This window comes from Nansenia antarctica (assembly GCF_963989245.1).
Source record: "Nansenia antarctica genome assembly, chromosome: 2".
NCBI classification, from domain to species: Eukaryota; Metazoa; Chordata; class Actinopteri; order Argentiniformes; family Microstomatidae; genus Nansenia; species Nansenia antarctica.
Genome location: NC_137675.1, coordinates 10,162,570 through 10,175,490, shown reverse-complemented (window position 1 = coordinate 10,175,490; position 12,921 = coordinate 10,162,570). Strand labels below are relative to the sequence as shown.

Genomic DNA, 12,921 nt, shown 5'->3' with positions numbered 1-12,921 from the left:
AATTGGTTACAGGCAGAGTCAAAAATAGCCGCAGCGCAACATAGACATTTGGAAACATAGATTGCAGGCCACAATCGATAATTACGCGGAGTAGTCCTTGTGGGCTTTTATCATCTTCTGCCTTAATAAAAGATCTGTAAAAGACCTGCACCAGTGTGACCTCGTGACCTGTCCCCAGTACACAAACTTTAATGGCGCCCTCTAGTGTCTAGTTTCTATAGCCTACTCATTAATCTAATGGGAATGTAGCCTGTATTCGCATTAGAATCTGAGTAGGCTATAGAAACTATGTAGCCCACACAAGCTTCTCTTTTTTTGCAATGACGTGGGCCCCTATAAAATTGTTCAAAATAGTATATTCAAAAGTATATTCAAAATAGTTTTTTTACGTTCATATAAGGAATCCTCCTGAGATATCTTCTGACCCTCACCACTACGTCTCCTAAAGACACCCGCTTTCCCCTCTACTGTGTCCCTAAGAACTTCTATTGCCCCCCTTGTACTGTTTCTCAGTTTCTCCAGTAATATAAAAAAAAAAAAAAAAAAGTTTCAGTAGAAGGCGATAATAGGGAGAAGGTTTTTCCTTCTATCTATCCCGAGCTAGAGTACTCTTCCTGCAACGAATGGTGGACTGCTGATTCACATGCTTAGTATTCAAATGTATTGATTGTAAGTCGCTTTGGAATAAGGCGTCTGCTAAATGCCAAAAATGTAAAATGTAAATGAATCTCATTTGTCCCAGTTACAGTAGGACATTTTCTACCGGCATCCCTGCGACAAGAAATGCAAAGGGCCCCCTGATCTCTGGGGCCCCTGGGCCTGGGCCCGGTAGGCCCGTTCAGTAATATGTCTTTGTACGTAACTAAAATTACGAGACTGGCACGCAATCAGTAAACTTGCAAAAGGTATACAGTATGACCGACCGATCGTGTGATCATCACATTAAACCACCCATCTACAGCAAATAGGATCAGCCAGATACATCAATCCTCATCATTGAACACGTTATACACAAAGCACATTAAATATAGCCTAACCATGCAAACAGCCCATCTCTCCAATTGAAAAAGCAGACGAGAATACAACTAGCAAAACATCACCATGGCGGGTGCCTACACACACACGCACACACACACACACACGCACACACACACGATATTAACTTACCCTGAATTCGCTGCACTACCCTACATTTCCTGCACGCGTAGCAAAACGCGGCGTCCTTTTTCAGAGAATACTCAAGCCAGTCCCTGTTCCAGCTTGAGGCCAATGATTGTTTTTTGCACCAAACATTCTGACTGGATATTTGCTCAAAATAACCTGTTTAGGCTGGTCCATTCAAAGGTCATCCGGCTCCACCACTAATCCAACAGGAACAGTAGTCGTCGGGGGGCTAGCAAGGCTAGCCCTAACATTCGTCGGTGGGCTAGTAGCTAAACTCACGTTAGTGCTAGTGCTAGTAATAGTCGGGGGGCTAACATTAGCAGCAAGGGTCACGTTGCTAGTAGTAGCTGTTCAGCTCTCCCTCTAGTTAGCTGAATGGTGAATCTTCTGCTTGCTCCGGCAGTACGGGTGAAATGATGAGACTGACACAATTCGGTTTGATTTCCTTCTTCCTCTAATAAACAGATTGTAAAACTGAACACAACACATTGATATTAGTACATGTAAATAATTAACAGTGAACAAACTAACAGAAAAGATTTAACAAGCTACACAATCATACAGAACTCAACTTACCAACTCCCATCTCTCTTTACAACTGATCTCCCGTCTCCCCTGTCTCTCAGAACACACTCATTAAGCCCGCCCCCATTTCTATCTAACCAATCACTCCACTCATGCATACTTTTAACCAATCACAATCAACAAATAAAATAACCCCCAAATGAACCCTCCCATGGATTAGCCAAACACCTCCCACTTGGTCCATTGGTCCTTTATAACTAAATGGACCACAACTTTCCCTCTCTTCAATACAGTTATTTTTACTGCTCCTCCACGGGAAACAGCACGACCACCCGCCTGACGTCCCGGTCGAGCGTTGGGAAGAGATCGCGGCCTTCGCTCCTTCTTCGTCCTGAAGCCCCCACTCCTAGAGCAGGCTGGCTTAGGCAAGCCCTCACTCTTACGTCCCGAACCAACCCCTTTTCGTCTGGCCTCGCTTCCACCACCCGCCCCAGGCGGAATTGCCCCCTTAGGGCATTTTGGTCAGCCAACCAGACCACGTCTCCCACGGCCACATTTCGGGCTTCTCTGTGCCACTTGGTGCGGATGAGAAGTCCGGGCCCAGCTAGTTGACTCCACTGTCGCCAAAACTGTCCCACTTCTTCCTGGACGCCGAGGCTAACTCCGCTTCTTGTCTCCCTCAGGCGAGTAGCCTCCCACTTTGCGTCTTCTGGAGCCCTCCTGCAAAACAACCACTGCCTAACAGCTCGCCGGACCCACCCAACTACCCGAATGAGCCTGCCTATTACACTGAAGCGTTCTGGCTCAATCAGGTCCATGAGAGCAGCGCCCCAAAGCCTCTCCCTCTCATGCTCGAGGTCCCTGGAACTCCCAACCGGTGTGGATGTCCCCTTCGCATTTGCTTCCTCCTCAATGGCGCATTTCGGGTCCAGCCCCTTCCTCGCCTGAGCGCGTGTTACAGTTGCAGTGAACGCTTTCCGTTGCAGCATGCTCACGCTGTCTCGAGCACTTACAGCCACTCCCCTGGATGTTTCCTCGCTCAGCTGATCAGCCAGCACCAACACCTCTGACTCTGGCTCCACATTGGCCCTCGTTTCTGCAGGCAGGCCCTCTTTGCTCCTCCCACTTTGACCCGACTGGATCCGTGGTTCCGGAGCGAAACCTCCAGCGTTGAGCGTCCTCTCGATTCCCTCCGTGATGCTCCTCAGCTCTCTCCTGTCGCCATGAGACGCTAGAATGTCGTCTACATAGGTGTCCTCCTCAAGCGCTCTCCGCTCTTCATTTAGGTGGGCGACCTCTGGCAGCCTTGCCGTCTTCCCCATGGCCAGCTGGGCGCTGCATCTGGCTGGCCTGTCCCCGATGTAGACGCGGGTAATTGCGTAGGCTTTGATCTTCTTTTCCTCTGCGAGAGTAACCTCTATACCGCCCGGCTGACAATTTCCGCAGCGACACCCTCCGCACTTTGGCTCGCACGCGGCGCTGATGCTATCCCAGCTCCACCACTCGAGGACCTCTTTGCTGCTTGCAGCTGTTCTCCCGGTCTTTTCATGACCTTGCGGCTTCTGGTCTCCATCCTCTTCTTTTGCGCTGGGCGTCTTGCAGGGGATCTCCTCAAATCTTACTGCCTCCGTTTTCAGAGAACGTGCAAAGTGCGTCTGGGAGTTGTGTGCGGATCTTTCCCAACTTTCAAACAGGTCTGGGTGCGTTCCTCCCACGGTCTTCCCCAGAGGCCCGTCCCACAGCACTAAGTCTCCCGTCCCTCTTCTCCACCGTGGAGCGAGTCGTCCCTCTCGGTGGCTGATCAAGAGCTCGATTTCCTTAGGTCGGACCAGCTCTTTCTTCTCGACCCCAGGGAAGAACTTACAGAGTCGCTCTGGACTGATGACCTTGTCTGCACGAGCGATTGTGTCGAGCCCGTAGCATACCATCTCGTGGGGACTCCATCTGTTGTTGCTCCACGCCCTGACCTTTAGCAGGTATTTGTTAGTCTTGACCCTGACCTTCATTCCACCGACCCCCTGCACAGTCAGTGTTACTTGCCTCCGCTCCAGTTGGAGCCGATCGGCGGCCCGGTTGGTGATATAATTTGTGTCGGAGGCGAGGTCTATGAGGGTTCCCAGGGCATTTCCTGCTTCTGTTTTGACTATCAATGTCATCATTAGTACTGGATGTTCCTCTGGCCCATTCTCCGCGAAGAGACCCCCGCCTTCTGCGCCCGTGCTCAGCGTCATCGAAGCCTTACTGGTGAATGCGTTCACCCTCCTTTCCTGTTCAGGGTTGAGTCCCAAAGAGTCCAGGACTTCCCGTTGCTCATCAGAGAACCCTGGCCCTGTCTTCTTTCCCTCATTCCACTTGGGACACAGAAGGTAGTGATGACTCGCCCCTCCTTCATTCAGCTTGCACATTCTGCACAGGTACCGGTTACTACACTCCCCGTCGGCGCTGTGCATGCCCAAACATTTCTGACAGGCTTTGCTTTGCCTTGCTATGGCTCGTTTCTCTGCCAGACTGACACTCTTGAACTTTTGGCAGAAGAATATTTTGCCACCGTGCTGATCGCTTCCACAGATGTCACACTCTTCTCTTCTTTCCGAGTTCCTGCCCGTGACTCTGGTTTCACCTTGATGTTCCTCCTCTTCTTCATCTACCGGTGAGTCTCTCTCCGTGGCCCTCGTGAATGCCCTCTTCTCCCATCTGACTGGCCTCTCCGGTGTTCCCCCAGAGGTCGCCGTGGAGCCTCGGATTCGCGCTATCCCCTCGAGGATTACTTCCTGCCTTTTCAGAAACAGAAGAAGAGCATCGAACCGCTTGTCTGGGGTGACTTGGTTTTCAGGTTCGGTTACAAAGGTAATCCAGCCTTCCTGCACGCGATCTGGCAGTTTGCCCTCGATGGCCTTAAGTACAAGTGGGTTCTTCATAGCGCCCACTTCTCCTAAGTCTGTCAGGTCCATGAGGGCTCTTTCCACTGCCTGAATAAGGTCGATCGCTTTCCTCGGCTGGTCTCCTTTTACCGCTGGTATTCTTTCCAATTCCTCAATAATTTGCATCGCGATGGTTGCCTTGTCTCCAAATCGATTCTCCAAGGCTTTGAATACGTCTTCCGCTGAGCGGTAGCTCGAGAGTTTGAGCTCCTCGAAAACCTTTCGGTCTATGCTCTCGAGGAGGTGGAGTTTCTTCACCTCTGGCGACCCCGATGGGTCTCCCTGCCGCTGCAGGCTTTCCCAATCTTTCCGCCAGCGATGAAAATCTCTCATACACCCGCTGAACACGGGCAGCCTCGTTGGAGGGAGTTTGATCTTGGAGATGGCTCCAGTGCGGTGGCCTCCATATGTGGCGCTCTCCAGCCCTGCCTCCCGGGCTTGTTCCCATGCTTCCCGCTGAGCCTCCAGTAGTTTGGCGCGCTCTTGAGCGGCTATTTCTGCTGCCTTCAACTCAATCACGGCCGCCTTCTGCCTTGCCTCAGCGATCTCTTCTTCGGCCTCCAATTTCACTTTCGCTGTCTTCTTCTCAAACTCGGCCACGCTATCAGCTGACTTCAGTCTTGCCTCAGCGGCTTTCCTTTCCAGCTTGGCAATAGCTTCTTTATTTTCTCTATTTGTCGCTCGATCTTTGGCCTCTTCTTCGGCGACAACGTCGGCCCTTTTCCTCTCATCTTCGGCGAGAGCGTCGGCCCTTTTCCTCTCATCTTCGGCGAGAGCGTCGGCCCTTTTCCTCTCATCTTCGGCGAGAGCGTCGGCCCTTTCTCTATTTGTCGCTCGATCTTTGGCCTCTTCTTCGGCGAGAATGTCGGCCCTTTTCTTCTCACCTTCGGCGAGAACGTCGGCCCTTTTCCTCTCATCTTCGGCGAGAGCGTCGGCCCTTTTCCTCTCATCTTCGGCGAGAGCGTCGGCCCTTTCTCTATTCGTCGCTCGATCTTTGGCCTCTTCTTCGGCGAGAACGTCGGTGGCCATTTGCTTTGCTGCGGCGGCCTTGTCGGCCATTTTGTCAGTATTCTTCTTCTCAACTCTTCCAAATTCAGTCACAAACGTTTCCCAAAGTTCATCCCTTTTGTCCTCCAGCTCCTCTAGTGACTTTCTCGTGTTGCACGCCTCAACTACAGGGATCCACTCCCCCCAGCTTGATAGCAGACTTCGCGCTTTGATGATGAGGTTCTCTGTGAGTGTGCTTCGTTCTTTACAAACGTCGTGGGTTGCCTCTTCTAGACTGATCCTCTTCGCGCCTTCGTGACTCCTTTCTGCTCGTCTAATTGTGGATGAAAGTTCGACCCCCGCGAACCTTGTCCACATGTTGGCCTTTAAGACGTGACCGGCCTGTTCAACCTTCTGAGCTCTCTCCTCAGCGGCATTGGTGATGTCTTGAAGAAGCTGACTGTTACCTGTCTCAGGTTCCTGACTTGCTTTGGCCTGCAAACCTTCCTCATAATTGTCGTCTGCAGAGTTTAGGTCTTTCGCGTTTGACAGGAGCGCTATCCACTCGCGTTTCATGTCATCTTCGCCCATCAATGCCACTGACCTGATGATGTGGCGGTATCCTCTCTCAAAAGTGACTGCCAACTTTTCCCTTTCGGTCCTTAGTGCCTCCATTCTGCCTGTGACTCAGAAATAACTTGTGTGTACCTGTTTCGTCTTTCTATCTTATATCTTCAGCCCTCTCTGACTCCCTGAGCTGATTTGCGCTGGTCCCTGCACTTCCTTAACTAGTCTTCGGCAGCGGAACCAGGTTCACCGTGGGGTCATCCCAGGGATACTGCTAAAAATAAAATAATAAAGTGGGAGAGGATTTTCCTCCCCCCGACGACTTAATACCCAGGTACACACAAACCTATTTTAATGCAAACAGTCAAAAAGTCACAGAGAAGAGTGCTGGGTGTGGGTAGCTCTCTGGGTAGCTGCTATTAGCTCGCAATTCCTTTCTTGGTGGGTCTTGTAGGTTAGCCTAGCTGGCTGTGGATTCTTGCAGTTGGGTTAACCAGTTGAAGCTAGCCGTGGATTGTTTCACTCCTTGCCTGCCTAGCTAGCTGTAGCTTTGAGTGCTATAAGCTCTACCGCGTGCCTGCTGCGCTATTTCGACAGCAGGGCTAACGCTAGCTTAGCTGGCTAATGCTACGCTAGCTAGCAAGTGGCTAATTAGCTACAGTCGCGGGCGCCACGGCTCCGTTTCCGGCCTAGTTAGCTGTAGCCTTGAGTGCTATAAGCTCTACCGCGTGCCTGCTGCTCTATTGCGACAACAGGGCTAACGCTAGCTTAGTTGGCTAATGCTCCGCTAGCTAGCAAGTGGCTAGTTAGCTACAGTTTCGGGCGCTGCGGCTCCGTTGCCGGCTGGCGGCTGCATCACTAACCTGACCAGGCTTTAGCTTGCTCTTATCTCCGGTGAATGGATCCTTGTCCTCCCGGAGCTTCTGTTGCGTCCAACCGTGCTTGTATTCCTTAGCTAACTGACGGTCCGTCCTCCTGCGGTCGTCAGCGGGTGTTTTACAATTGTTCAGCTCTCCCTCTAGTTAGCTGAATGGTGAATCTTCTGCTTGCTCCGGCAGTACGGGTGAAATGATGAGACTGACACAATTCGGTTTGATTTCCTTCTTCCTCTAATAAACAGATTGTAAAACTGAACACAACACATTGATATTAGTACATGTAAATAATTAACAGTGAACAAACTAACAGAAAAGATTTAACAAGCTACACAATCATACAGAACTCAACTTACCAACTCCCATCTCTCTTTACAACTGATCTCCCGTCTCCCCTGTCTCTCAGAACACACTCATTAAGCCCGCCCCCATTTCTATCTAACCAATCACTCCACTCATGCATACTTTTAACCAATCACAATCAACAAATAAAATAACCCCCAAATGAACCCTCCCATGGATTAGCCAAACAGTAGCAGTCGGGGTGCTACTAGTGTCAGGCCCACAGTCGCTACTGCTGGTGCTATCTCTCTGTCCATTGGGGTTGAGTGCAGCTGCACCTTCGAGGATTTAATCCACTTTCGTATATCCATCTAGGCAGGCCTAACGTTACTACAAAAAGCACTGACTTTGCTCGACTGAGTCGGCTCACACAGCTGAAATGGCGGTAGCAGCAGCATGCAGTAACGTGCAATATTTCAACTTCTTTTCAAATGATTGGTTGTCACTAGAATCCCTTCCAACAAAATGAAAAACACACTATTGTTTCTCAATTTTAATGTCTTAATTTAACATAAAATATAGAAGATGAATAATATTTTATTTTATTTTATTTTCTTTATATCTGGCCGCCAGTTGGGGGGGCACCAGCACGTCTGTGGGCGGGCCTGGCCCCCTGAGGCCCGCCCATAGTTACGGGCCTGAAATTAATGCTGTAGCCTTAAGGTGAGAGAGTGTGACTTGTATGAAATAATATAGATGTCATCTATTGTATATCTAGGCAATTAGACTGCTATAGATCGATATGTAGGTTTACAGCCTAATTTACCCAGGCTATCCATCTGTCTTCAGGAGATATTCATTGTTAACATTTGTGATCGGCTAATTGATGATAATGCAAATGTGTTTTTATATTTCATACAGAAACAACAGTATAATCAATACATAACCATAATACAATACAAGTTGAACACCTCTATCCAGAAGAGTAGTTTACACAGACGTATACTGTAAATATAGATAGATATAGATATATATATATATAGATAGATATAGATAAATATATAAAAGATATAACAAAAAAAACAATGACTCTCAAAGATTACAATCAAAGACAGAACATCCGGTTTGTTGTGAAAGAAAGTAATACTACAGAATGTTATGTTCTTTCATTGAGGGAAAATCCATGGTCCCAAAATAATGCCCTTTATCACTCTATATAATAATATAATATATATTAATATATAACAATAATAATAATCATATATAATATAGTTATATATATAAATAATAGTTCATTTATGATCTATTGGCTGACCAGAACAAACCACTGAGCTGCCTTCTCACGGTTTGACATGTCATCTTTCTTCATCTTCCATTCTAAACTAATCTGAAACACTGTATCTGAACCCAGTATTTCCTTACGAAATGAGGAGAGTAGCGTAATGTTGTGGCACTGGCCATGTAATGTAATTAAGAACATGAAAGACATGTCATTTTATAAACATAGCTTTTATTACCAAAATATTTCACCATACAGATTTTCTCATTTTAAATAGCAGTATTGGTTTAGAGTTGTAGAGTCAGTTCAGAAAACATTGAACATCATATTGAACCATAGTGGACTGTTTGCTGATTAGTGACAATACTGTAACATACAAATACACATTTTGGAATGAAAGGCAGGATACTCCTCTCCTCGATCTCACTCTGTGAGGAACATGTTGAGAATCACAGAGTGGAAATGAGCACTGGCGTTGAGGAGGCTGGACAACTCCAAGAAAGCGCTCTGGATGTCTTCTTGATGGTTACCTGTGACAAGATCGTTGACAGTTAGAAATCCGCATATGTCTACTTATTTTAACTGTTTTTCTATTAATGTGTTCCCAAATAATATGCCCTTAACTTTAAGATTATTTTAGTGCTACAAAGCTTGAAGGAATCTGGACCCTGATCTGATACGATAGTCTTAGTGCCTATAACAACTCACCAGACACCATAGTCTCGTACATCTCCATGGCAACCTCTGAGAACATGTTTTCCACGGCCTGGATGAAGGACCACTTGTCAGCAGAGGAGAACACCTCACACACCTGCTGCACCACCTTGACGGACCAGTTCATGGAGCACGCTCCCTTCTCACACATCTGAGAGGGGGAACCAGAAATGTCAGTAGCTCAGGCCGGTTCAGGCAGTACCTTCCGTTAAGTGGGCACAAAATGGGGGAAATGTGTCTCTTAGGTTAAAAGATACCGGAACCCTAGAGCAGATAATAAAGTTATTTAGCAGCAGTGACTGACCAGTACGAGGTACACAATGAGTCGTGAGATTTCAAACAGGCGTCCATTGAGGGCCTTGTTGGCCAGCACGCTGCAGCACACGCTGTTCCCACACAGGAACAACAGACGAGCCACATTCTCCATGTGCCATGCCTGGGGGAGGACTGGAGGCCAACAGAACCAGCACAAAACAAAACAACTGTCATTCATACACACAGCATTCACACTTTACATTAACATTTTTGACATTTAGCAGACGCCTTTATCCAAAGCGACTTACAAGCGAAGTACATTTATCGCATGCCCGGTACACACATAAAGATAATCTGGCCGATTTTGGCCCGATTTCCCCCCTTCCGACCAAGGACAGCAAACGCCCGATTATCGGATGGCTCTAAAGATTATCCTACAAGATTATCCTGTGGTGTGAGGTGTGTTAAGAGTCAATTTCTCCCGACAATCTGCTCGGAAAATGGTCGGGGCCGACGATCGTAAATATTAAACGTGTTCAATATTTACGATCAAAAGTCTTATTGTCTGTGGTCAAAACTGACAACTCCCAAGTCCGATTGTGACGTGGAATGGAATGTAGCCACTCAAGAAGCGAGCTGACTGACCCGTCTTCTTCTTTTCGTTCTTATGGACTTTATTTTCCCTGTAGCACATGGCTGCCTCTACAGGTCAGTCAGGGTACTACTACCCTGTTCACGCGAAACTCCAGACTGTCGGAGGACAGATCTTTATGCATGTGGTTGTATATTGGAGCACACCACACACAATACGATCAAGACTGTTCAATCCATGATTTTTTATCTTTATGTGTGGGGTCCTTCTCAGATAATCAGAAAATCCTTATATGTGTACCAGGCTTAAGGTAAGTGAATCATCTATACATCAGTCATCATCGCACCATTTGCTTAGTGAAATCTATAATCCTATGGTAATGGTACATACTGTACGTGTAGACTGACCAGACATACAGTATATACAGTATACAGACAAAAGAGTGTAAAAGGTTTGTCTACCATTCCTGGGTGTGTAAAATATAATCATTAAAAGTTGCCAAGTCCTCTGGGCTACTGCAGTTACCTATGAGCTCCTCCAGGATGTCCATTATGGTGTCGGTGGCTATCAGGTCGCTGTGTAGCAGCAGGATGAGAGCCTTGGCCAGGTCGCCCTGGGCCACCCCAGCACGCAGCTGCTCCTGCCAGCCTAGCGAACCTGGAAAGAACATTCCCTTACACTACACATACACTTTGCCTTGCAACTCTGGCCAACCAAAAAACAAACATTTCATTTGTTATTATTAACATTAGAATTTCACCATGTAATTACTAACAAGTGATTTATATACTGTACAAAAGTGCAACCAGTTTTTTTAAGGTAGAAACCGAGAAGGCCCATGTTGTCCCTCTCACCGTCTGGTAGCAGTGGTCCGTAGAGGATGAACAGCAGCCGGGCTTGGCTGACAATGGGCCAGGGTTTCAGGATGCGGGTCAGCCAGAACAGAGTGTCCTTGCGGTTCTTCCAGGGGTCCAACAGAACCTTTCTGCAGAACAGACGGATCTGTTGCTCCAACAGCTGACATGAACCTGAGGGAGAAAAAAGACATACGGATCACTCACGTCTCTCACACTCTTTCAATTAGCCTTTCTGTTTGTTTCTCTCTCTCTCTCTCTCTCTCTCTCTCTCTCTCTCTCTCTCTCTCTCTCTCTCTCTCTCTCTCTCTCTTATAGGGACAGACACTCACCTGGATTTCCTGTGACCACTGACATGATTTTCTGGGGTAGATTTGTGAAGTCGCACAGGAAGTTGAAAACTCTGTGACACTCCAGCTCATCCCAGCCGGCTATCAATGTCTGTCAGTCAAACATTAACCATCTCAATACAGGATTCAGCCTTTGATATGAAATTGTCTGATGTTCTTTGTAACTAGGCTCTCACCTGTAGAAACGCTCCATAGCTGGAGAAGCCTTGGCATTGCACTGATTTAATGCACTCTTCCATCATGAAGCAAGGAACCTGAGTGGGAGGTAACAACTGTGTTAGTCTAAGTATGGTTAACTAGAAAATAACAATCTATTCAATGTTGTCAACTGTTTGGTTTGTTTAGAAATGTGAGAATGTTTGTAGAGCACACACAGCTAAACATTGCCTCATCTGTCCTCCCTCACCTCTCTGTCTTACCTGTGAAAACTTGCTATATATGAACGTTAGCCTATCCTTTGTTGGCAACAAGAGGGTACATCTCTTGAACAATAAACCTGAAACAATGAGCAAAAACAACAAGAATATAACATAGTGACTATATTTGCCAACCAGGACCACTTGCTTTCCTCATCGGACCCCCTATGAAAGGAGATAGAAATAATACTTTGGTCTATCTACCTGATAAAGAATTACAGCAGAAATAATGTGGCTCTGAATATTAGTTTATTATAAACATGTGTGTTCTTGGCCAACCAACTAAGTAAAATAAAGGTAAATTAATCAAATAAAGCTGATGAGGAGCCTCTCACCCAGCGATGTGTAGTGTTCTAGTGAGGACACCTCGATGGAGTGATGACACCCCTGTACGATGGTCCTCTTCCTCCAGGTCTGAGTGGAGACATAGCCCATGATGCGGCGACTGATGGCCTTGGACACCATGCTCAACACACTGATCTGCGACACTTTACCACAACAAACAATGAGGCAGGGAGAAACATCTCATTAATTCAGATGCACGTCATTGGAGCTATACATATTTAAGACCATTTAGTACCCTGCCCCTGGTAACGGCTTCAATCAGAATAGTTAAGCCTCATAGATATGTCTCATCTAAATAATCACCCATCCTGAAAAATGTCCAAAGCAAACAGAACCCACCAGAGAGTCTGTCCAGGATCATCTCAAAGACCTCGGGGGCCAGCTGCTCAAAGAAACAGTCGCTGGCCCGAACCTGATGACTCTGACTGCGGGTCGTCATGGTTCTGACAGGATACGGCCGGCGTCTGCGGTGATACTTGTGGGTCACCTCCGTGAATTTCGACATAATAACTGGAATACTGTCAAGACTTTATTGTCCCACAAATAATCTAGAAGCGAAAGGAAATAGCTAGTTAGTTAAACTTGGTGGTTAGCCACAAACTGAATAGTTGCTGGCTAGGATAGCTGCACGGACTCTAGCTAGAGCCTTAACCAGCTGAGGAGAATGGCACTTGTCAATAAACCTTTGAAATTGTTGCCTTACTGACCTTTAAATGCTCCTTCACAAGCTGTTATGTGTTCTGGTAAATATTGACGCCACTGACATTTGACAATATAATATATAAACTATAATAT

General features: G+C 47.1%; 1 protein-coding gene across 1 annotated transcript; it reads right to left on the bottom strand.

Moving 5' to 3' along the window:
• Positions 1 to 9,023: 9,023 nt before the first annotated feature.
• LOC308149777 (F-box only protein 47-like) lies at positions 9,024 to 12,631 on the bottom strand (the record flags this gene model as incomplete). The annotated part of the gene is made up of 10 exons (XM_080522667.1): positions 9,024 to 9,130; positions 9,309 to 9,465; positions 9,619 to 9,761; positions 10,687 to 10,809; positions 11,016 to 11,189; positions 11,348 to 11,456; positions 11,542 to 11,619; positions 11,785 to 11,861; positions 12,117 to 12,269; positions 12,466 to 12,631. 10 exons carry the CDS (start codon positions 12,629 to 12,631, stop codon positions 9,024 to 9,026), a joined length of 1,287 nt encoding a protein of 428 aa, XP_080378793.1.
• Positions 12,632 to 12,921: the final 290 nt, after the last annotated feature.